The sequence below is a fragment of the Saxophila tyrrhenica genome, assembly GCF_035928015.1.
Source record: "Saxophila tyrrhenica strain CCFEE 5935 chromosome Unknown scaffold_7, whole genome shotgun sequence".
NCBI lineage: Eukaryota > Fungi > Ascomycota > Dothideomycetes > Mycosphaerellales > Extremaceae > Saxophila > Saxophila tyrrhenica.
Window position 1 is genome coordinate 363107 of NW_027041739.1, and position 23311 is coordinate 386417.

Here is a 23311-nt window from a genome sequence, read left to right on the forward strand (position 1 = left end):
CATGAGAACGATATCACATCTGGACTGGATATACTACCAAAAGCACTAAGAAGAGAACCTGTCCCCCCTTCGAGGCTCCCACACTACACGCTCCTTGTCAAGGCCTAATCTGCCAGTGGTAGCAACTTCCGCGCCTGAGCCCACAACGCCGGTCATGCCGAGCTTGATCTTGACGCTTCCGAGCTTCTCAACAACACCGCAAGGGCCAGCGGCAGAGTTCACCTCGTTGAGCAAAGGAGCATCCAGAGCAAGCGCCGTGCTGAAAGGCGACATTGTAAGGTTGCTGCCCACGGTCCAATAACCCCAGAACATTGGCAAGATGAAGAAGACAGTCACGAATTGGACTGCTGCGGCGGCGGCAAACCATACCATGTCCGAATGGAACACGTTTTGTGTCACGGTCTGGGCAGCCATCACGGACTGGTTGGTGGCAACGCCAGGGTCGACCAATTCAGTCAAATTTGACCACGAGCCAACCATGGTGGATCCCCTCAAGAATGCCTGGTTGATCTCAGAGACCACGGTCTCTGTGGGATCATTGAAAACGACACTTCGGCTCGAAGTCCAGCCGGGGCGTAAATGTCTAAAGGTCTCCGGCGACATAGAGTAGTACTCTATGGAATATACCCCGCTCGTCGGTGTGAGGTTAACACTGGTGTTCGTGGTCATCTGGACAGCCATGAATGACGTGATGGAGATCATTGTATTTTCTTGCCTAGTGCTATCATTGGCCCAGCGGAACGGGTTGGTGTTATTGGCAAGGTGCAAGACTTTGCCTTGATCGGCGTTTCGAGGCAAGCTGACAACCGATCCTTCGACAAGTATTTCGTACTCCACGATCGCAGGCAACAGATAACACTCCTTGAGAGTGTAAGTGCCGTGAAGATCTTCTGACCATTCCACGTAGCCAACCTCAAGCGTCATGGCTTCACGCACTGGATGCTCGAAGGGCGTGGCGAGGTAGATTGAGAACGCTGGGAGCCGGGTCATAGGAGTTCCCTCAGTGGTGAAGCTGTCTTTCCAGATTCCCCAGGCGGCATTCATACTACTCAACATTGGGGGTGTGATGGGCCAAGTCCTCGTCGTGCAGCCTTCCTTGGAGACTCCTGGTCCACGGATGGTGGCCTTGCACTGCGAGTAATGTTAATACTTTCCTTCGTGAGGTAAACTCGCACCACTTACGGAGCCATTGCATCCGCTGCCGGACAATTCAATTGGGTGCTCGAAAAGGATATCATATCCCAGTGTCTCGATATAGCCAGGCGAGAGCAAGCTGTTGTTCTCGAGATACCCGGAGAATCCGCGCGGGAGCTCAGCTGGAATGGCGAGATCCAGCTGCACATGATGTGTCATTTCTGCCCGGACGACAGAAGAGGCTCTTTGTATCTGTGAGTACAATCAACAAAGTCAGCACCAAGATCACCATTGCTCGCACATCCTTGGTCAAAGACGATTGATGAACTGAAGGAACGGTGGCAGGAAGCGTCTTACCAAAGGGCCGTCAATGACGACCAAAGATCCTGCTATGCTGGCTAAGGTCAGGAGGCTGATGCCGCGGCTGTGCCAGACAGCTTGCACCAGGCTGCGAGATATCTGCCATTGCCGTTCGAGAGAGCCAATTGTTCGGCCTCGAAGAGCGCTGTACCACCAGCTGATAGGCAGGGCCTGCATCCGTGCAAGTGCTATACCGACATTTCCCATTGCTGTCGCAATAGCGAGATACACCGTGGGCTGTATCGGCCAATGTTCGATCTGCGGTCGGCGTCAGCAGTGAATTGTGCGAAGTTAAACACGAAGCTGGACCACACGAACCGGCTGTCCGTCCGATACAACAAGCACTGCAAATGAGGCGAAGACACACGCTACAGTAAGGCAGAGCGCCGCAATGCCCATCAGCGGTCGAATCTGCAGTACAGTTGGCCGCCATGTTGGATCCGCTCGACAGGAAGTACCCTTGCAGAGTCTGGAGCAGGAATGCTCAGGTCGCGGCGAGAGCTCGTCGAGTGTGCTCGGGCTCGATAGCTCGGTGGTCGTTATAGTCGCGGGCTGCTTCGAAGTATCCACCTGTGCTTCCTTGTACGATGGGAGGTAGGTCGTGGGACTGACGACCTCGGTATTTGCATGGCTCGCTTTGCGCAATCTCACTCTGCGCGTTGGTGGACAGTCATCCGGACCGAACAAGATCCGGTCGAATATGATGGAGCCTGACATTTCTCCCTGCCTAATACAGGATGCAAGTCAAGTCAGCATTGATATCGCGGTGGGTGGTTATCCGAGGTACGTTGTCCTTCTCCTCAATCGTGTTTTCTATCGTACCCATGAGGGCGGCATTAGGCGGTGTATAAATCTTCGATCAGCCCTAAATCTTGGGTCGACCTGGGCCGCCGCCTCGCTGCAGACATTGCAGAGATAGCTCTTCCGCAAGCTATGGGAGGTGCCATTCTGCGTCCAAGCTATTGCTTCAAGCGCGAATGCGATGGAGCTCTTCCAGAGCGGAAGTGGCTTCAAAACTGCTCTACCATGGTATTTTACAGATACTTGGAGCTTGAACAGCCGAACTCTGTTGTGCGAATCCCGCAATTCACAATTGGCTACTATGTCTTCGTGTTGCAGTATTGGCTTTCATTGACCTATTCATTGATGGGATCAAATATCCGAAAACGAAACAGCCTTGGTCATTACATCACTCCCATGCTTCTCCCTGCTCGGAGATCTCATCGGCTCTAGAACTATGCACACGCCACGCCTTGTTCCCTCAGTCGCCTTGCATAAGGCACAAGCTGCCAGCGTTGGTGCTCTGCGAGGCGCTCGAATTTGCGTCGATACGATGTCGCATGATCCAGAGCTGCTTAGTGTTGAGTCGCGTTGAATTCGTGCGGAGCAAGTACTCCATGCATTGGCTGTGGCTGAGGTTTCGTCGAAGTATGGCGTGACTGGGCTTTTTTCTCAGCTCCAGTAGTGTGTGCAAGGCCAGAGAAGATTCCGGCGTTCCAGAGAGGCCAGATTGCGGCAGCAAGAATGAGAACGCTGGGAATGGCGATGATATGCATGTCGACTGTTTGCGAGGGTGTTGAATACGTTGTCTGAGCCGAGAGGATGCTTGTGAGAAGATTGTTGTCGTTCGTGGTGTAAGAATTGAATAGAGGTTGGGAGGATAGCCGCGTGCAACCTAAGTAGAGATAGTGAAGACGCTGGGTGATTCTATATAAGACGCCGTTCAAGAACAATGAACGAGTGTCAGGGGAACTTGTCTCATACCGTTGTCTTGAGCATCTCTTTCACAACGAGACTTACGTTGCAATGTTTGAGACTCACGGCGGCCGAGACCGTATGCACATAGACCAGAATCTCACCATCTATATCAGTTCATATAAGGATGGTCGCCGGACGTGGCCATGTGGTCGGTCCACAAAGACAACTCACAGTGCCTGATGAATAGGAGAAGCTGTGGTGAGTAACCCGACTCGCAGATATCATGCGGTCTGCCAATGTAGAATTTGAAGCAGCTCGCAACAAGGTCTCGAAGCGAAGGCCATCAAACAGCAGCGCTGGTACACCCTAAAAGTAGAGCAGCTTACAGTGTATACCATTTTGGACCTGGTACCGTTCCGCGACTCCGGTCCTGGCCAATGATCCGGTCGAAAAAGCGTGCAAGATTCGTTGCTGGGACACGGCTGGGCGCCTTTATCCACAGCGTATGATCCCTGAGCTGAGATGATGGTTTGCTTAGCACGGAAGACGTGAAGCGCTGTGGCCGTGATAGAGTTCCACCATGACGAGCTGGTCCCCACGTAAAAGCAACATCATTGCGGGCAGGATCGAGCTCGAGAGTTGGCCAGAACACCTTTTAGAGTTGGCAGCTAGAGAGCTCGACGGTGGTACCGCTGCATCATCCAACATATAGCATAAGTACAAGTAGCTGGGTCGTGGTTGTTCTGTTTCTCGAAATATATTAAATCAAAAACCAATCTCATATACATTCATCTAATCTTACCTCTTCGATAAACATGGACAAGGTACGGACTGGACGGCTCTCATGCAAGCAGAAGTCGCAATGTTAATGTCTTCTTCGTCTCAGATCAAGGACATGGCCGGCAAGGCGAGCGGTGGCTCCAGCAGCGGGAACTCTAGCTCCAGCGGTGGCTCCTCGAACAGCGGCGTTGGCAAGGGCGTGGATATGGCTACTGACAAGGCCGGCTATGGTGACAAGGTGTGTACCGTCGGTGAGAAGCTTTGCATATGTTGAGACGTTACTGATCTTGTGAACAGTACGACGACAAGATCACCACGGGCATCGAGGTAAGCTTCCACACATATCTGTGTCCCTTGGATGTTCCAGAGATTAATGGATGTGCCTGTGCAGTCCCAGATGAACAAGAGCGGCAAGAAGTAGGAAGGGTTTATGACTTCAGCCAGGGTCGATCAGCATTGAACGAAATGGCATCCAATCGCTCGTCTGTATCTTTCAAAACGCTGTTAACGCTGTTACATTCGATGTCTGTTGTAGAAAAAAGGGATGGGCGGTGGGGGGGTCTGAACTCTGAGACCGCAACCCAGGGTCTTCGTCCACCGACGTCACCACTTTCATGTGAATACAGTTGCTCGTGAACGTCGATCTCGTGGTCTAGACCGTCGTGAATGTCGTCGTGGTAGAAGGTAGTTATGCTGTACATTCCATGCTGCAACAACCCCAGGAACAACGACACGAAACATGTCAGCACTCAAATCCAAACTCGCCTCCGCCGTCCCAACCGCCAGCAGCCCCTCCTCAAGTCCCCGCAACAGCGTCGACCTCAACGACAACAACTCCTCCAACGCCGCAGCAACAAGCATGGCGAAGAAAAAAGACGACCCAGACAAATACCGCCTTCTCGTGACCGCTGGTCCGTCGTACGACACCGCAACCCACAAACAAGTCTATGTCAACACGTCAACGCCTACACACGTCTCGAACGAGTTCCTCGACGCATCGATCAAGGTCCGAATACGCGGCTACCGAGGCCTGCCTTCTTCCAGCCCTTTGTCGTCACCGTACTTTGACGACCCGTTGCATGAGAAGGATCAATACTCGATTGGGTTCACGTTTGTGCCGAAGCAGGATCTACCGTCGAAAGATGTGGTCTGGGGCAATGACTTTGATCATCCTGTACGAGACAGATTGCCGCCGGGGGTGAATACGGCGTTCAAGATCGTGAAGGACTTTGTGGACCCGGGATTGGAGATGGATGCGTATGCTGATGAGCCGTGGCTTTATGGTCCAGCATTGTCGTGCTGGTTCGCTTTTCACATCGGTGATAAGGCTGGAGACGATCAAGGACAGCAGCCAGACAGGAAGGAGGAAGACGACGTCCTCCACGAGGGTGCCAGTGGCTCAGGCCAGGAGATACGGAAGAGCCTAAACCTCCCAGAAAATGCCGAGAAACGCCGCAAGCACTTCCTCTCAACATCCAACCGGGAAGCCCTCATGTTCGAGAAGGGCCGAACATACAGCGGAGACTTCTACAATCCTTATCTCGACTTCGGCAACTTCGCGCTTAAGCTGCCCGGGTTCAGCATCAAGGTGATCAAGTATATTGATGAGAAGAGCCATTCGCTGCGATATGTGTTCAAGAACAGGAAGACTGGAGACGTCTATTTCTGTGTGTCTCTGAATCTGTTGTGGGGCGAGCAGCTGGAGAAGGCAAGCAAAGAGGACGAAGAGGTGATTGGACGGTTCGCTGGTGCAGAGGTTGGAGCGAAGGCGGATAGGGGCGCCGCGGCTAAGGAGGAGACCAGAGAAGAGCCAGTGCGTGCGCCAGAAGTCAACGGGCACGCGGAACAGCGCGACTCCGACGAGTTGCCCAGCAAAAGTCCCCAATCTCAACCCGCGAGTGCTGCAGAGCCGAATCCGCCGCAAGCGGACGGGCCAGCTGAGGACGCTCCAGGCATGCGAGACAAGCCGGACCACGTTCAAGAAGAAGTGAGGAAGATGAGCATCTCCGACATGCTACAAGATACGTCGTCGAAGGACACCAAAGATGCACCCAAAGGAGGCGTCTTAGACGAGCTGGACTAAATTACTGCTATAGATCAGATGGAGGGGCATGGTTGACGCAGCGCTGATTTGTTTTATGACACCCGCATTCGGCGATAGAGCGTATGAAAGCACAGTGTCATAATGTTACATGTTCATATGCACAAGTAAGCAGAGCTTTGACGCCAACGCTCAAACGCAATAACAACCTGTCCTCTCATAGCATCGCCCGCCTCCAGGCCCTGTTCGCCAGCTCCTCGATCTCTCTAACCTCCACCGGGCCTTTCACCTTGTCATCATCCAGCCCTTCCACCACCGCCTCAGCTACCATATCAGCCTTCATCGGCTTAGCGCCGCCAGCACCCATCAGCCACGTTAAGTTGCCTCCAGTCAGGCTGTTCACCAAAAAGCCACCGTATGTCACAGCAGCCATCGGAATAGTAAAGCCACGACTGCTGTCGAACAAGAATCCAGGACGGATGAACAGACTCCTCATCTTCGGGAACTCAGACGAGATTGTAGATTCCGCCTCTCGCTTCGTCGAGATGTACCGTCCAGGCAGTATTGGTGCTCCGGCAGCTGCAGAGACATACGCGAAATCCTTCACTCCAGCCTTATCCGCCGCCTTCGCCAGTATGATCGCGGAGTCTCGATTCATAAGCTCATACGTCAACTGCCCGTCCTTCTCCCCTGCTTCCACGCCCCCGACATCACCGCTGTCCTCCATGGGATTGCGGTTGGCGCCCATCTTCGTGCTGGAGAAGGCGCGTCGCAGGCCGGATATTGGGTTCTCCTTGCCCGTCACTACACCTTTGTAGTCTGCTTCGAGTAGAATACCCATTGAGTGCACCACTGCTGTAGCGTCCTGTAGATCGGCGGCGTAGGTGGAGGGGTGGAGAATGTTGGCGCTGCGCCATGTTACGTTCTTGGACCAAGGAGGAGCGGTGGTGTGGGCGGAGACGGAGGGCCAGGAGGGTTCGCCGGAGCGGCTGGGGATGATATGAGTACGGACGCAATCAGGAGGTATGGGAAGAATGGGTGCCGTACCTACCTGATGCTCGTGACGTCCCAATCTCTGGCTACGGCGGCTTTGCAGATGCGGCTGCCCAGGAAGCCATTGCCGCCGCAGACGACCAGCTTCTTCTTCGCTACGGTGGAGGACATTGTGGTGTCGTTGGCTGATCTAAGTAACAGGAGATCATTGGAGGGCTCGACGTCGTCTTCATTTCGATCGAGCTCGGGCCCGCGAGATTGACATCACCTCGGATAGATCCGGGCAATGGACGCTAAGGAAAATGCGTTGCCTTCTTTTGGATGCCTTCTCCGAGGATGCTTCATCATTGCACAGCACTCTGTATCTTCATGCTCAAACTCTACGCTCGCAATATGAACAGCAGGCAGAACAGGATGTGTCATGTCTCTCCGGACGACTCCGATCTCAGCCACTCATGCTGACAACTGGCGAGGGTTGGAAAGGCGGTGTTGTTGCAGCAGACCATTACAATTGCTGATCGGTACACCGGGGATGGACCTGAACCTCAACCATTTAGGTGTATGCGATGCTCTAACCACGTCGTGGTCAAATTTGTCCCTTCTTGATGCTTCCTCTGCCAGCATTTGCGAAACATCTTCGAACTCCGAGGTTACCCTGGGAGTTGCAGCTCTACACACTGATCCAACAAACTCTTCCAAACCGTCTTGCTCTCACTGTCGATCGCTTCACCCGCTTGAGTTGTCAGAGTTGCTCTGTTTCCCACAATGATGAGCCCAGCTCTTGCCCTCGTTATCGCCACATTCAGCCTGCGAAGGTCGTTGACGAACCCGATGTCGTAGTGCGCGTTGCTTCGAACAGTACAGAACACGACGATATCTGCCTCACGGCCCTGATAGCCATCGATGCTGGAGACAGTGTAACCTGGTATGGCCTCCTTGAGCCGCTCCCGTTGAGCGGTGTACGGCGTAAGGATGGCAATATCTGGTTTTGGCTGTTCGGTTTTCTCGACCCGGCTGGAGTCTGCGCCGGCCGAAGCAGGCCTGCTAGGTGCAGTTGACAGGAGGGTGCAGATCCTCTTGCACACTTGTACTTGCCCGATATTCGACTTCGACTGCCGACCAATGTCTTCCGTACTCTCGACCTGGACGAACACCTTGCGAGCAGATTTCGGCCATGGGAACTGCGATGTTGGTAATGGTATCCGGCTCATCGCTTGAGCCGACTGTAGCTTCCCGTCATAGAAGGTATTCGAGCTGAAGGAACAGATGTCCGGGTGCATGCGGTATTGAGTGTCCAGCATGACCTTAGCAACCCCAGGTACATCCGGTCCTGTATAATGTCTCTCAAACAACGACACATTGAAGCCGGTCGTCTCTGCGTGCCTGCCAACAGTGGCACGGAGCTGCACATGGTCCCCAACAAGAATGGCACGCTGACAGCCTTTGGTCAAGGGTATCAAAGTCTCCGGTTCCGTTTGCTGAGATGCTTCGTCAACGAGAACGACGTCGAAGTCTTCTGTACGCAGCAGACCCAAGCCAGCGCCGGCACATGTAGTGAACACAAGGCGGCTTTGCTTCACACGCTTCTGCGCTTCGCGACGACCGCGGAAGCCTTCGGAGAGGTCTTTGCCTACCATCGCATCGCAGGTGTATGCCATCAGATCTGGTGAGACCTTTCGAACCTTTTAGAGTGTCAGAAATGTATGTTTCATCACAACAGGTCTCGTCACTTACGTCTGTTGAGACTCGAAGCGGCTTGTATGACAGCACTTCGGCATCATGGCCGGCAACGAGACGTCTCAGTATGTTGTCTACAGCATTGTGCGTCGGTGCTGTGATGAGGAACCGGGAATCTCGGAACGTTCGAAGCATCTCATGGATGATGGTCACGATGGTGTACGTCTTTCCCGTTCCTGGTGGTCCCCACAAGAACGTCAGAGGATGGCAAATTGCTGCGCTCAGCGCCTCGTTTTGGCTGTTGTTGAGAGTCTCACATTGAGCCTTTGGTACAGTTAGAGCTTCTTGTCTATCTGCTCGCTCATCTTTCGTAGTACTGCCGACGAGCCAACGATAGATCCCACAGCATGCGGACTTCTCGGCATAAAGTCGAGTCACGGCATCAAACATGGCTTTCGTTGTTGTAAAAGAGCCGCAGTGTCGGTAGCGCCAGCTACAGTCGGCCACGTATGGAGGGAGAGCATGCAGGCACCGAAAGCTCACGGATCCTTGGTCCGACCTAATGACGAGCGTGTCCAGAGTAGCTGGCTGCATTGCTGGAGCATTCTGAGGCGCATCGGAAGTAACCAAGCGAATGTGATCGCCGACCTTTGGTTGAGCTTCGGCAGCATCGATGCGGATGCTGGCCTTTACAACTTCATATCCATCACTCATGCCATTTCTGGTGAGGTTCAAGCTCAGCTTTGCAAGCTTCCCACCGTCCACAGCTTCGTCAATGTGGTTCATCGCAATGCCAGTGAGACTTTTCACCAACTGCTGGACGACAACTTCTGGCCCGTCTAGTAGCCTTGTCGATTCCGGCTCAAGGCATTCCAGCAGTATGTCCAGGGCGAACTCTGGCTCTCTCACCGTCAATGCCACTAGTTCAACAAGCTGCGAGAACGCTTGTATAGACATTTGCTCTGTCTCACATAGGACTATCCGGAATGGGTGCTTCACAAATACACCCAAAGAGTTGACGCTCAGAACCAGCTTTTCGAGCAAGAGGGGAAACACCGCATCGACGTCGTCCTTGAGTCTGTGTTTGAGCATCATGTAGGTTTCCGACTGAAGCACAGTGTCTACCAAGTATGGTGCGTCTAATAAGCAGAGCGCCATCGCCTGGACCAATGGCAATTTCTCTTCGACTCTGTCAACTGGCATAGTGGCCAGCAGTGTCACACAGAATTCTCGTAGGCGGACTTTCTGACCAGTAGTATTGAAGAGGCTCAGAACGTCCTGTAGCTCCTGCGTTGTCATGGAGTTGCTCACATCGGAGAGGTCTCCATGTCGAACGATTTTTGCAACGGTGGGCGTGTGGCCACTCCAGTCCACATCATTCAACGTCGGGACGCGGTACTCTTGATGTGATGACTGGAACAATGGCAGAACTTCTTGAGTATCAACATAATGAAGCCACTGATCGAGTACTCGCATGGACGCGACGTCTCTGTTGCTGATGACGTAGATCTCCTGAGCAGCATCAGCACACCGGACAGCTAGATCGTACGCAAACTCATACTCACCGCAGCCAGAACACCGGCTCGGTTCATCCGACCCACATGACTCCGAACTGATTCGTTGATCTTTTGGAGTGCTACACTTGCTCGGCAGTCAAAGTTGACCCCTTCATCGATCGTTTGCTGTTTGCGTCGCCTATGCTCACCCTGACCGGACGTCAGTCCAATTGCGGTGTTGTTGGTGGGACCTCTGGTAAGGAAGACGAAAGTGTTCCGGCGTTCGCCTTGATACAGCTGGAAGGACGTACGATCGCAGTATAGTCGGTAATTTGCCTTGGTGGGAGTAACATAACAAGGGGCGGAGGTGTGAGTAGTCGATCGTGGAACGGCAAAGATCCGTACGGAAGCATCGACTTGTACTTCCTTCTCTGCAGGTATCTGGTTTGGGATATAGATCATCAGTACGAGACGCTCGTCAGCTTGAATCATGATGAGCTTTTTGTGGAATAGCTCAGACGTGCGGCTTGCACTGTCAAGAAAACGGCCCATCCGATCACAACTTGACAAGAATACCGGTTTCCAATGCAAAGCCGAATGATCAAGACCGAACTGTTCAAGCTCAGCGGGCATTACAAGGTCTGACTGGAGAAGTCCGTTCAGAACAAGGTTTGGCTTGATCGTCTTTGAAGGGACTCGGCCCAAAAGCCAGGCTTTCTCTTCATCGCTAAGTGCTGCATAGTTGAACAGCGGAGAGTACGGTCCTGAATCCTCTAGCAACCGATCACATCGCCGCAGAACTAATTTGATGAGCTCGAACTCAGACAAAGCAAAGTGATCGCGATTGGCCAGAATGTCCATTAAGTCCTCTGAACTGTCAATACTTTCGAAATGACGGGCAGGTGTAGTATGCAGAGAATCCGTGGCAGCAGCATGCAGTTCGTCGAGGATGAAAGTTGCCACTTCTGCTGCTGGCTTGGGGAGCTTCTCGAGTTCAGGTGGAATCCTTATACGGTTGCCGTCAACGCATTGCGAAAACAGTCGGTTGAGTTGTTGGCACTCGTCGCTCATTGGTCCGCGCAGTCTGGCCCAGTCCAGATACAAATTCTTCACTCGTCCCAGAGAAGCGCTGGTGTATCCGGCAAAGAACTCGGCTCGTTCATCGTCGGTGATAAGTCCAAAGTGTATGCGCTCCCTCACTCCTGGATACTCAGCCGACTCCGCGATCTGTGTAGGAATGATATCAGGGTCCCACGTAACGAAGACTGGGAGGAACGTCAGTATTGCACAAGGACGAACGTCAAGTTCAACAAGATTCCGACTCACACTTGTCACCATCCAGGTCACCGCCCGACATCAGATCGGCACTTGGTCTCTTTCCACACACAGGAAACACGATACAGTCCACAAGATGTGAGAAGCCGGGGATGTCGACGACTCGAAACTTTTGCAAGTCTCCTGGATGCAAGCACGGATTTCGAGTGACCATGACCTCGGTGTTGATGATCGTTCTGGCCTCTCCAGTGGCATCGTCAGTGATGCGAACAAAGCATGTTCCCGGTTTCAGTCTGCCTCGCGCATCTCCCGTGCTGAATGGATCACAGACGCCAAAAAGTAGCCTTGAGTTGGGGATCATGATTCGGCAGCGCTGAACATCTCGTTTGCTGAGCATCTTGGCACGCTCCTGTCCTACCATCTTCTGCAATGATGGCATGACAGACTCAACACCGTCTATCAACAGTTTCTCAGCCAAGCCAATCTCACTCTGGTAGGACAGGAACCGGAAAGCTGCTCGCGGGTCTCCTCCAGAGACTTGATCCAAAAAGTGCAGGTATTCGGCTTGCTTCCGGTGGAGCATTTCCGCTGATATCCCGAGTGAGTGCAGGAGAAGTATCACTTCATCGTTCAAATAGCCAAATGAGTAAGGCTGCGAAGTCAGCCCGCCTGCGTGGCAAACTCTCAACGGTCAAGCTCACCTTCGAGCATTCCACAACCGAGAAAGAGTTGTCCGTTGCGGTGGTGAACTTCTTCATAGACTGCCGGAATTGTACCTGAAACTGTCCCTTCAGGCTGGGCGCCAGCGTGAGGACTCCCTTGTAGCCTTTGTAACGAATTTGGAAAACCGAAGGCAGATACCGCTTATTGCGGAACACGATATTGCGCCGTTGGACCACAGTCCTCGCTAATTGCTCCGAGATCAGTCCGCAGCCGTCCGTGAATGTGTAGTCTTGGAACACAACATCGTCGATGTCTTCGCAACGATCCGGGTCCAGCTGGACTGCCACCTCGGCAGTAGAGAAGAGCAGCCCGATCCGTTTGACCTTCTTCGCAACAGACTTCATCTTGGAGAAGTCACCGAGAGCCTCGACCATCACTGAAATCTCCGGTTTCGTGGCTGCAAACAGGAGGCAGGAACGCGATTTCAGTTGGCTGTTGGAATGGCCGAAGAAGCTGTAGTGAACATTGTTCAGCGAGATACCAGTCTTCAACAGCCCGGCCAGGTAACCTGCGGACTCGCGCCATGGTGCGAAAGTGATCTCCTGGTCCTCGGACTCTTTGGGCATGCGTAGCCTAAAGTTGGCGACGTTGAGAGCGAGAAACAAGTGCGCCTTGTAGAACCGTGTTATCCTGTTGGAGGTGAGGGTTTCGATCTTTAGTTCCGCATACTGCTCCTCCTTTGAAGAGACGAACGAGATGGACTTTGTTGCGCCTGCCTCATCCAGCTTTCCAGATGAGGGCAGGTTTGGGACCAAATATGTCCAGTTCTCGTCTGTGGGCAGAATCTCCTGCTGGAGGGTAGCTCGGAACGATTTCAGGCCAGACATCATGGACAATCATTGATGTGTCACGATGGACCATGATGGGAGAAGGAGTCGACCAGATTTCAAAGATTCGACCGTCCGTGGGGTCATGCAAGTTCATGTTACACAACATGAAGCTAGCAGGGGCAGCAAAGGGGAGCTCATAGCGAGCGGTTGCACTTGGTCTTCCTGTCCTCCGAGCTCGTTCAAACTATTCTTGTCATCAACGCGATGTCTAACGCGGCACCAAAGAACATCTTCATCATTGGCGCTCAGTGTACCGGCAAGACAACACTGGTGGAAGCTTTGGCCGACTTCTACGCAAGCAGACAGGTCGAACCCCCGCCCAAAATCGTTTCGGAAGTCGCACGTAACGTAATGCGGCGCGTCGATATTCATCGCCACGACATTGCCAACACGCCGGAACGTTGTCTCGTGTTGCAAGAAGCAATCATCCAAGCCCAGTACGATGCGGAATCGGATCTGGAAGTCCGCCGTTCCTGGTACATTTCTGATCGCTCTGGACTTGACCCAGTCGTCTACGCTCGACTTTTGGTGGGCGAGGAAGGGAAGCAGCGGCTGCTTGAGCTACCGACATATTCGATCCTCGAAGAGCGAATGAAGCAAGGACTGGTCTTCGTTTGCGAGGCCGGATGTTCTTGGCTTGTTGATGATGGAACGAGGCTGATGCCGAAAGATCAAGAAGAATGGCGTCGAATCGATCAAGCCTTCCGCCAGTTGCTGCAGGAGAGAGGCATTGAGTATGTATTGGTGCCGAGCAGTGTGGTGGGAATGCGCGATAGAGTTGACATCGTCGTTAAACATTTCTAAGAGCATTGTCACTAAGAGCACATGGCTGCGATCGGTTTCCAAGCCGTGGCCGATTAGCATACTTACCTTTTTGCAAGTCTTTGAGATTGTTGCTCGTGTACGTGGTAGGTGCAGAATCTCCCTAACCCCGAGATTGTCGAGTTTTTCTGACACGGGATAGGGTCCACCTTTGAAATCTCTACGCTTGAGACGCACGACCTAGAAGCCAACAATCTCAGCACATCGTGGGGACCGCAGACAGCCCACCATACGTTCTCTGAACGTGAAGCAGATGCGCAACTCAAAGCTGTGCCTACCGGTATCCTTCTCAGTAGTGCAAAAGGAGCTTGAGACTCGTTAGGGGGGATTAACCAGCTCTTCCCTGATCGTAGCTTCAAGGCGGCTGGGGAGTTTCTGACGGAGGTCTGAGCAGCTCGACGAGGCTGAATGGGTGTCATGAAGGTGTTCGAGCCTTGTCAGCTGCCAGATTATACTGGCCTTGAAGATTGTTTGTTGTTGACGGCTGCTACTAGGAGATAATCAACGATTTCGTCTTTACTAACTTTCTTCGCGACCTTATCAGTACCGGACTCGATGCAAGCCGAGGCAGCACTACGTCCTCAATCCGCACGGCCTTGAAATGTCGGTATTGTCCAACATGACAGTCACATCGATACGAGTGCGGTTTGCTTTGGTAGGGGATTCTGTTAGGACTTCGAAGGCAAACTTCATGATGTCATTGATTCGCAGTCTCAACCAACACGACAATTGACAATAGTGGCATCTTTAACCACAAACTAGTACAACCCTTGATTCTAAACCACAGAGCCATTTGCAAGACCCAACAGAACAATGACGGAAACAACACGAGACGTTCATCGGAATTATGAGCCAGCACCGGATCCAGAGGCACTCACAGGACGCCCGGACGGAGGCAACGATGTCGAAAAGAACGTCGACTACGAACCACATCCCGAGAAGTCTCTGCAGGTATCCGCTGAGCACCAAGCGATCATCAATGGCATCACGAACCTCTACGACGGGAGTTGCTCGGAGGAGGACATGAAGGTGTATGCGGAGAAGGCCATGTAAGTCCCATCGCCACCTGTCATCGCAAATCCAACTTCTAATGAGCATCCAGCTATGACGACCCCTGGAGCTACTGCGACACTCGCTACAAGATCGCAGGACAGTGGTGGGGTCTCCCTGTGGTATTCGCTAAGCTGCAGACGCACAAGACGGAAGTTGTCCTTGACAACGACAATGAGATCGTCTTCAAGATGCAGCATGAGTATACGCTCAAACCCAGCGCTCTGCATCTTTCGAAAGTGGTGAACAGTCTTGTCTGTTTGGGTCTGGACGAGAATGGCAAGGTGAAGTACCACAAAGAGAAATGGAATGAAAAGGACTACAGCCATGAAGGCTTGGGCAAAGCGATGAAGACGTTGAACGGCGACCAGTTGACGCACATCACGAAACCGCCGGAGTGGCTGTGAACGAATGACGATGAACCTGTTCGCCTCAGGGAGCGGATCCGCCTGTTCTGGACCGTCGGTCTTACGATGAGCCCAATCCCGCTGCGACAGGGTGGGCTTCCTCTGCAATCTACTTTGCTACGCTGGAAGGGGCACGCCGCCGGAGGCCCGCGATGGAGGAAACCACGCCTCTTACACGCACAGCAGAGGAGTTTGCCAACTGTCATGGTGGGCAACCACAGCAACGAACCCATCGATACTCATCACAGCTAGTGGAGTACGAACAGACATGAAGATGAACAACCTCAGAATTTATGAAGCGCTGATGGCATCACCGTATGCTACGGCTTTTGCTCCATGCCTGGATGCTGGCTTTGCATGTGTCTCGTCAGGTTGTCTTTTCTCATACCGAGGCCCTTCATCCCTTTTAGGTTCTTACAGCCATCGACAGGACAGGGGCATAGCGCGTCGTCGGAGTGTGAATCTTTGAGGTGTCGACGCCGGTCCTTGAAAAGTCCGAATCTTTCTCTGCATCCTGTGACTGAACAGGCGAACGGTCGCTCGTGCTTCGTCGTTACGTGCCTGCTGTTAAAGTGTCAGCTGTCGAAGTAAAGGAGAGCAGGATATCGTACTTGAGAAGCCAGAGCTTGGTGAAGGTCACAGAGCAATACCCACACTGCAACGGACCGTCTTCGTCTAGAGCGAGTCTGCGGCTGGTGCGCGCTGTCTGACCTGCGATCCGCACAGGAAGGAACCGGGATGCGTTCGGCAGGAGATTATCGAGGGCAGAGAGGACAAACTGAAACTTAGGCCACTCCGATGAGGTGGGATTGACAGTAATTGAAGCGTAGTCTTGGTGGTCGGGTAAAGGTCCTGCGTTACCGAGTTGGAGCCAGGAAGGATCAAGAACATCAAGATCGTGAGCGTACTTCGGTCTTGATGTTCGTGATCTTCTCCCGCTTGAGCTAGGATTCGGCGTCTGGGTCCTTCTCGAGAAATCGCTTGTGTTACTCTAGTCTCGAAAACGTGGCAAGATCCTGAATAATCGAGTGCCAACATCGATTGGCTATAGTGGCCAGCATCGAAGCAGAAGCGGTGAGATCTGTGGTTGGGTGCCAGTGCGTTAGACTGAACAAAATTGATGTTGATCGGAGGTGGACGACCGGTCAACTTTATGTTCCAAGTCAGCTCAAGCTTGACGTCTGTCATTGGCAATGGACGTACGTGCAGCTCGTCGTATAAGCCCTGCAGCTCAAAATTGGTAGGCCTCAAAGACTCACATTCTGATTGGCTTGCTGTTCTCGTACGCCATGTCGATGCTGGGTATGATCTTTCGCGAATGGTGTGCACAGTGCCGCTGTCTAGTCGGGATGGTAGGCCTCATTCCACAGCACCAATATACAACGGTAGGCTCTGGACGTACGGGAGTCCATGCAAGCCATCGTCAGATGCAACTTCCGTTGCACCTGTGAGCAGGATAAAGAGGCACTCGATGCCAGGCTCGGCTACCAGGCTCGACTAGCAGTGCTCACCATTCTCCCTTTGATTTGCCTCAACGCACAACATGGAGCCAGAACTAATCGACACAGTGTCAGCTTTGAAGTCATGTTTGTCCGATCTCCAACTTCCGGCAAGAGGGCCACCATCTCTGTACATGGACCTTGAAGACAATGACTTGTGCAGGGAAGGCACTCTGTCGCTCTTGGCTTTGTTGGTCGTTCCTCGCGATACCATTCACGTCATCGATGTGACGACTTTGGGCAAAGAAGCATTCGCGTCTCCGGGGTCGACACATACGCTGAAATCCATTCTGGAGTCCGAGAGTATCGTGAAGGTGTTCTTCGACATCAGCAACGATTCCGATGCTCTGTACAGCCACTTCGGTGTCCGCGTCGCCGGCATTCAGGACGTCCAGCTTATGGAGCTGGCCACCAGAGGCCACAACAAACGTTGCGTGAACGGCCTCGCCAGGTGCATTGAATCGGACGCTCAGCTCGGGTATGAAGAGAGGCGTGAATGGAGGGAAATGAAGAACAAAGGTCGCCGTCTGTTCGCGCCAGAATTGGGAGGAAGTTATGCAGTCTTCGACCGACGTCCGCTGGACTCCGAGATCATCAAGTACTGCGCTCAGGACGTACAGCTTCTGCCGAAGCTTCGCTCGATGTACTGTCAGCAGCTTTGCGATGCGTGGTGGCTCAAGATTAAGGAAGAGACTGAGGCTCGGATCCAGCTGTCGCAATCTCCAAAGTACAATGGCAAGGGTCGAAACATGACCCTTGGTCCTCCTGCGTGGTCCTCCTGGAGTCCTACGGTGGCTGAGCGAGGGATCCGGGTGTTGCTTGAACAACAAGACAAGCCTAACCATGAGGGAGAGGTGATGTCTGCCGCCGCAGCAGCCGGGCCATCGGAGGCAGAGGGAAGTCCAGGACAACCCACCAGCGAAGCATCGGATACAGAGCTAGGACCGATCGCTCGTGCGTTGCAGGAGATGAGGAGCACGTCTGAGCGAAGTAATTCCAGCGATGGTGAAGACGACGAATACGGCTATCGCCATGGCTATATGAGCCCAGGAAGAGCATACAGCTATGACAGCGGTGATGGGACCGGTCCAGATTTGACGGCCTGTGACAAAGAATGCGGATACTGTGGCCACTGTCCGTACTAACTAGTTTGCTGCTCCGAAGGATAGAGGGAAGCAAAGCAGTATTGTAACCAGACATACGTACCAAATGAATCGCTTCGGGCTGTCCGATTGAACATTGTTTCACAACCTTCGATACTAACCATCGAGTCGTGAGCAATGAGAAGATGAGGTTGCCGGGCAAGATCCGCTCCACCCCTCACCTCCGCCACCGCCCCCGCGCCGCCACCCGCTCAACCGTGCACACAGTCTCGACTTCATCTCCTCAATGCGACTCTTCTCTTATCTAGCACACCCACCACGCCCACACCTTACACTCTGTATGGTCTGCACCGCATGAACTCTATCCTGCCTAGATGGGCCAAGATTGCGATGTGATGAACTTCATACTTGGCAAACCCACTCACGATGCCCTCTTGCATTGTCGGCCCTTCCGAGGTGATTCATTCCAACCAACCTCCTGGAGTGCACCTGTCGAAGGTACATAAATGCCCAGCCAGGCACGCTATGCAGCGTTCTTGGAAGCGGAACTCGTTCTACATATGGCAGGTGTTAAGAAATATGCATATGACCTCAGAGGAGGCAGGAGATAAGTGCGGCAGGCCTAAATGTACGATGTGCGAGGTATAAGTATGGAGAGATCATCTGGTTTTGATGGCTGCTTCCGGTCAGTCTATCGTTGTGGCATATTCTTCTTCCTGTCGAAATGAAGCTCTCTTTGGCACTCTTCCTTCCTGCGCTGGCTGAAGCAGCGAAATACAGTCCCCATGACTATGCCAGTGGCAGAGTACATCACATGAGCATGAACAGGAAGGAGGCTGTGTGGGCGCAGCAGCGTGCAGCTGGTGACTTCGACAGCTGGAAGTGGCCTTCATGGGACCGTGTCCGAGGCAGACATGGACCCAAGTACAAGCGAGATTATGTGAAGTGTGTCAACGGGTATGCTGTAGTTGAGCAGGGCAACCCGAACCAGACATTCGCCTGCAATAATGTTAGTACTTTGCCACCGAGAAATGAAGGAACGGCCCACTGACAGCAGCACAGGTCGATATGTACGACTTCAAATCTCACGCCGACCTTGGATCCTGGGCTGGCGAAGGCAGCGACACATGGGGCTGGGTCGCTGACGATGGACGAGAGTTCATCGCCATCGGACAAGCTGATGGAACAGCTTTCTGTGAGATCAACAGCCGTGGAAAGCTCATATACCTCGGACGACTTCCGCAGCAGAGTGTCTCATCCATCTGGCGTGACATCAAAGGCTACAAGAACTACATTGTTGTTGGGTCAGAAGCGGAAGGCCACGGCGTCCAGATCTTCGACATGACGAAGCTTCTCGACATCAACCCAAGCTCTCCAAAGAACTTCTCTACCACGGCGGATCTGACTGGATGGTTTAGTGGACTGCCGTCCGGCCGTAGCCACAATCTTGTCGCCCACGAAGAGAAAGACTACATAGTCGCCGTTGGTGCGCAGCCACGGAACGACACTTGCCGGAGCGGTCTCATCTTCATCGACATGACTGATCCAGCCAGTCCAACCTCTTCTGGCTGTGCAGCTCAAGACGGCTACAGCCACGACGCGCAATGCGTAACATACAGAGGTCCAGACAAACGCTACGAGGGGCGTGATATCTGCTACAGTTTCAACGAAGACACGTTCACCATCTACGATGTCACTGACCGCTCCTCGGGAACCAACACATCCAGCGTCATCTCTCGCACGCCATACTACGGAGCAACGTACACCCATCAAGGATGGCTCCTTGACGAATCATGGCAGGAGTTCCTCTTTTCAGACGACGAACTGGACGAGCTCGACGAGGTTGAGCCTGGTGCAGATGGCCACTCTGTGATGTACATCTGGGATATCCGCGACTTGGCAGCGCCGAAGAACACTGGATACTATAAAGCCCAGGCCCGCAGCATCGACCACAACCTCTACGTCCACAACGGTCTGGCTTACCAATCGAACTATGGGTCCGGCCTGAGAGTGCTTGATGTCTCGGGCGTCCCGGATGATCCCACTGGCGGCAACATCGAGGAAGTGGCATTCTTCGACATCTACCCTGAGGACGATTCTGCTGGTGGGCTCGTTGAGTTCGTTGGCACATGGTCGAACTACCTCTTTCCGTCCGGCTATGTCTTCGTCAACAGCATTGAGAGGGGCGGCTTCGTCTTGAAGATGAACAACCATCGTGGCAAAGCATTTGGAAAGAAGTGGCCGAGGAGGTGAGCCTTCTGAGCCATAGACGAGAAGCAGGAAGTACTGTACATCATCATATAGCAGCTCACGAAACTGAATTGAACTACTCAATACCGCCTTCCTTCATCTCCATGCAGCTGATAGACTTCCGTGCTGTTGAGCAGATGTGGCCGTGATTGCCCATTCAGCTCACCCAACCCTTCTCTTTCTCTAGCCTCGATGCCGACTCCGTCTTTAGCACGCAGCGAGACATCGCCAGCATATCCGTTTTGATATCTGGACAAGGCATCGCGGTCGGCTTTGCGCACAAACCAGCCTTTTCGAACGCCTATGTAAAGGCCAGCCGCAACTAGAAGCAGGAGGACGACAATCGGGACGGCGACGGCGACAGTGACAGTCGTCGTCGTGACACCTCCTGTACTTTCAGACGTGGTGTCGGCATTCGGCTGCTCGTCGTCGTTGCTGGAGGTCTCCTGTGCGTCATTGCCGGTAGACATATCTGCAGGGTGATCAGTGAAGGTCAACCTCATGCAGCTTGTTCCAACTCACAGCTCCCATTTGCCGGCCTCTGCAAGCCGTGATCTACCGGACACCGCGAATCTGTGTCAATGCCACCATCATCCGGATTGATAATGGTGAAGTATCCGGAGTAGGCGAAGTCAGTCCATACTTTGAGGTAAATGGAGTAGTTGCAGGCGGATGGTGCGTCGGAGGAGATATCTGCCATCCAGTCCAGTGTGCCATTGTTCCTTGCATCAGCTGCGGACAGTAAGTCGCTTAGCACATTTCAAAAGCTAGTCTTGGTCGCGCTACTTACAAGCCGCGGTCTCGATAGTAGTGAGGTTATCCGGGTTAGAGCCTGAGACCAGAGCGACAATGACAGGACGATCTTTGAGTTCATCGGGAACAGTCCATCGGATGGGGATGAGCTTGTCGTCGAAGCTGTACTCCGGAAGAACGATCGTATCACCCGCCTTGGGTCTGGTCACCTCGAATCCATTGTCACGGCGCACACGGGCTGCGGTTGCGCGGCTCGCTTGAGCAAATATAAGAGAGGCTGCGAGGAGTGAGGGCAAAAGATGGTGATGCATAGTTCTTTCGTGTTTTGAACCGTTGGACGCTTGTGTAGTGAAGAGGGAACGCTGCGGTGGCGAATTGTTGTCGAGTTCCTACCTCTGCATACCAGCACACGGGGGGGAGTGCTCTATCCAGAGCAGGGCGCAGCGGGAGAAGTCAGTAGGATTCGGGTCTCCTGAGCATCTCTGTTTAGATCTTGGCTTTCGGTTGTGCAGCCTTGTTGTTATCTGGATGATGGAGGAGTCCTCCTCGTTCATACCGAACTGCGAGCTTATACTGTCGACGAAAGTGCTGCTTGTTGAGACCAATCCAGTTACAAACCAGGCCTATTATGCATTCACAATGCCCTCCAGGACTTCCATCAGCATCGTGGCAGTCTCGAGACAGCGGTTGAAGTGAATGCTGGGCGTTGCATGGCATTTGCTTGTCCCTCGGTAGGCGTGGCTGGTACATCTGGACAATCTCGTTCGTGCAACCCAGGCAGCCGGGCTATGTACGTTGAATCGTTTGTCTCGAAGAGAACGCAAGTCAGAATGGAGACGGCGCGCTGAGACCTTGTATAATGGGAGGAAGAAGAGGAGAGGTTGCTTCGAGGGGCCAGCGTCAGGACATGCCCATCCCGAAGCTCTGTCGACGGACCTCATCTCTTCCTCATGGGAGTACTTTCGAATTTTCATACCTGCCTTTGGAAAACATAGAGCTACCGCGCGGTCCTGATCAATCCGATTGTTGCCGTGAGCACCACCGTGTACCTAGGCACTCAACGTATACATCAGCACGACTTTGTATTACTCGCTTCTGGTCACCGCGCCATTGGGGACTGAACGTTCTCCTGAACGACACATGTGTCATCTTCCTTCGAACTGCACCCTTGGAAATAGAGCAAAGGCGGCTCTTCTGCGGACTTGTTTCAGACCAGTGGCCCACCTTTGAAATGGCTTCTCCGGCGGGAGCAGTGCGAGTAGCGATCCTGGGTTGCGGTTGGTATCAACTACTCTTTCGCTTCTCTTTCTGTATCATTGATCCGTCGACCAGGCTCTATGGGCACATCTCTACTGCAAGGATTCCTGCGGAAGCGTACGACTCCAGTAAGCTTATCACTTCAACTGGCCGCATGCACTCGAACGCAACAATCCTTCGACCGCCTGCGCGCAACTCTAGGCAACGACAGTAAGGCCATCGATCTTGGATTTGGGAATCATGCGAAAGACATGGCCGAGAGTGCAGATGTGATTGTGCTGGGCTGCCGGAAAGAAGACCTCTCCGCAGCGCTGAACACTGTCCAACCAGGCCGCTCATATGCGAACAAAACAATCGTCAGTCTCATGGCCGGCTTCTCTTCCGCTGAGCTTCAGCAGGCGCTCACTGAAAGCGGTGCTCCAGCAGAAACGGCAATCGTACGAGTCATACCCAGCTTCGCAGCACGCACATGCACATCCGTCTCCTTGCTCGCAAGCCCGGCCGCGGTGAGCCAGAGGAGAATCGACATCGTGACACAGATCTTCGAGCAAGTAGGCTCAGTGCTTCAGGTGGACGAGGATCTCTTGACGAAGGGAGTCGCAATCGGATCAGCATGTCATGCCCTTGCAGTCACGGCTGTGGATTCCATGACCGATGCCGGGGTTTGCGAAGGCATCCCGAGATCGACAGCTGCTGCGCTTGCTGCGCAGTTTCTCCGAAGTGCTGCTGGACTGATGGCTGACGGGATGTCGCCGGAGGAGCTGAAGTCTGCACTGTCAACGCCGAAGGGTATCACATTGAATGCAGTAGCGGAGCTTGATAGGGGAGGAACGCGGAGAGCAGTCATCGATGCTGGAAGAGGTGCGGTAAAGTACGCGGAATCGATGTAGATGGGATTGAGGCATTGTAGGCAAGACGTCCGCTCCCTTTTCTGTGATCATAGAAAACGCACAACGTGCGTGCTCCGTGAGCTGTCAGAACACTTTGTCACACTTTGTGTCTTCATTTTCGTATTCGTCTCTCGCAAGCTCAATCAGGAAGACCAAGCAACACAGCCAGACATCCTCAGTCATCTTAGATGCAAATATCCCAGCCTCCTCTACCTCACTGCTCCGACGCTTTCAGAGGAGGGACGACCGGGTCAAACATAAACCGACACCTAT

General features: G+C 53.2%; 11 protein-coding genes across 11 annotated transcripts; 7 read left to right on the plus strand and 4 right to left on the minus strand.

The window, feature by feature from the left end:
• Positions 1–45: 45 nt before the first annotated feature.
• Positions 46–1353, minus strand: LTR77_004832 (uncharacterized protein; the record flags this gene model as incomplete). The annotated part of the gene is made up of 2 exons (XM_064802083.1): positions 46–1131; positions 1183–1353. The coding sequence occupies 2 exons, from the start codon at positions 1351–1353 to the stop codon at positions 46–48; spliced, it is 1257 nt and encodes a 418-aa protein (XP_064659444.1).
• Positions 1354–4007: 2654 nt separating this feature from the next.
• On the plus strand, positions 4008–4393 carry LTR77_004833 (uncharacterized protein; the record flags this gene model as incomplete). The annotated part of the gene is made up of 4 exons (XM_064802084.1): positions 4008–4016; positions 4079–4210; positions 4270–4299; positions 4364–4393. 4 exons carry the CDS (start codon positions 4008–4010, stop codon positions 4391–4393), a joined length of 201 nt encoding a protein of 66 aa, XP_064659445.1.
• A 318-nt stretch (positions 4394–4711) lies between these two features.
• Positions 4712–6055, plus strand: LTR77_004834 (uncharacterized protein; the record flags this gene model as incomplete). Its single annotated transcript, XM_064802085.1, has 1 exon — positions 4712–6055. One exon carries the CDS (start codon positions 4712–4714, stop codon positions 6053–6055), a length of 1344 nt encoding a protein of 447 aa, XP_064659446.1.
• Positions 6056–6230: 175 nt separating this feature from the next.
• On the minus strand, positions 6231–7177 carry LTR77_004835 (uncharacterized protein; the record flags this gene model as incomplete). The annotated part of the gene is made up of 2 exons (XM_064802086.1): positions 6231–7002; positions 7065–7177. The coding sequence occupies 2 exons, from the start codon at positions 7175–7177 to the stop codon at positions 6231–6233; spliced, it is 885 nt and encodes a 294-aa protein (XP_064659447.1).
• A 479-nt stretch (positions 7178–7656) lies between these two features.
• Positions 7657–13004, minus strand: LTR77_004836 (uncharacterized protein; the record flags this gene model as incomplete). Its single annotated transcript, XM_064802087.1, has 5 exons — positions 7657–8688; positions 8741–10195; positions 10249–11444; positions 11506–12106; positions 12156–13004. The coding sequence occupies 5 exons, from the start codon at positions 13002–13004 to the stop codon at positions 7657–7659; spliced, it is 5133 nt and encodes a 1710-aa protein (XP_064659448.1).
• Positions 13005–13211: 207 nt separating this feature from the next.
• On the plus strand, positions 13212–13811 carry LTR77_004837 (uncharacterized protein; the record flags this gene model as incomplete). Its single annotated transcript, XM_064802088.1, has 1 exon — positions 13212–13811. One exon carries the CDS (start codon positions 13212–13214, stop codon positions 13809–13811), a length of 600 nt encoding a protein of 199 aa, XP_064659449.1.
• Positions 13812–14642: 831 nt separating this feature from the next.
• LTR77_004838 (uncharacterized protein) lies at positions 14643–15286 on the plus strand (the record flags this gene model as incomplete). The annotated part of the gene is made up of 2 exons (XM_064802089.1): positions 14643–14878; positions 14932–15286. The coding sequence occupies 2 exons, from the start codon at positions 14643–14645 to the stop codon at positions 15284–15286; spliced, it is 591 nt and encodes a 196-aa protein (XP_064659450.1).
• Positions 15287–16829: 1543 nt separating this feature from the next.
• LTR77_004839 (uncharacterized protein) lies at positions 16830–17930 on the plus strand (the record flags this gene model as incomplete). Its single annotated transcript, XM_064802090.1, has 1 exon — positions 16830–17930. The coding sequence occupies one exon, from the start codon at positions 16830–16832 to the stop codon at positions 17928–17930; it is 1101 nt and encodes a 366-aa protein (XP_064659451.1).
• A 682-nt stretch (positions 17931–18612) lies between these two features.
• On the plus strand, positions 18613–20141 carry LTR77_004840 (uncharacterized protein; the record flags this gene model as incomplete). The annotated part of the gene is made up of 2 exons (XM_064802091.1): positions 18613–18897; positions 18951–20141. The coding sequence occupies 2 exons, from the start codon at positions 18613–18615 to the stop codon at positions 20139–20141; spliced, it is 1476 nt and encodes a 491-aa protein (XP_064659452.1).
• Positions 20142–20218: 77 nt separating this feature from the next.
• LTR77_004841 (uncharacterized protein) lies at positions 20219–21202 on the minus strand (the record flags this gene model as incomplete). Its single annotated transcript, XM_064802092.1, has 3 exons — positions 20219–20610; positions 20661–20870; positions 20929–21202. 3 exons carry the CDS (start codon positions 21200–21202, stop codon positions 20219–20221), a joined length of 876 nt encoding a protein of 291 aa, XP_064659453.1.
• A 920-nt stretch (positions 21203–22122) lies between these two features.
• On the plus strand, positions 22123–23038 carry LTR77_004842 (uncharacterized protein; the record flags this gene model as incomplete). Its single annotated transcript, XM_064802093.1, has 2 exons — positions 22123–22168; positions 22224–23038. 2 exons carry the CDS (start codon positions 22123–22125, stop codon positions 23036–23038), a joined length of 861 nt encoding a protein of 286 aa, XP_064659454.1.
• Positions 23039–23311: the final 273 nt, after the last annotated feature.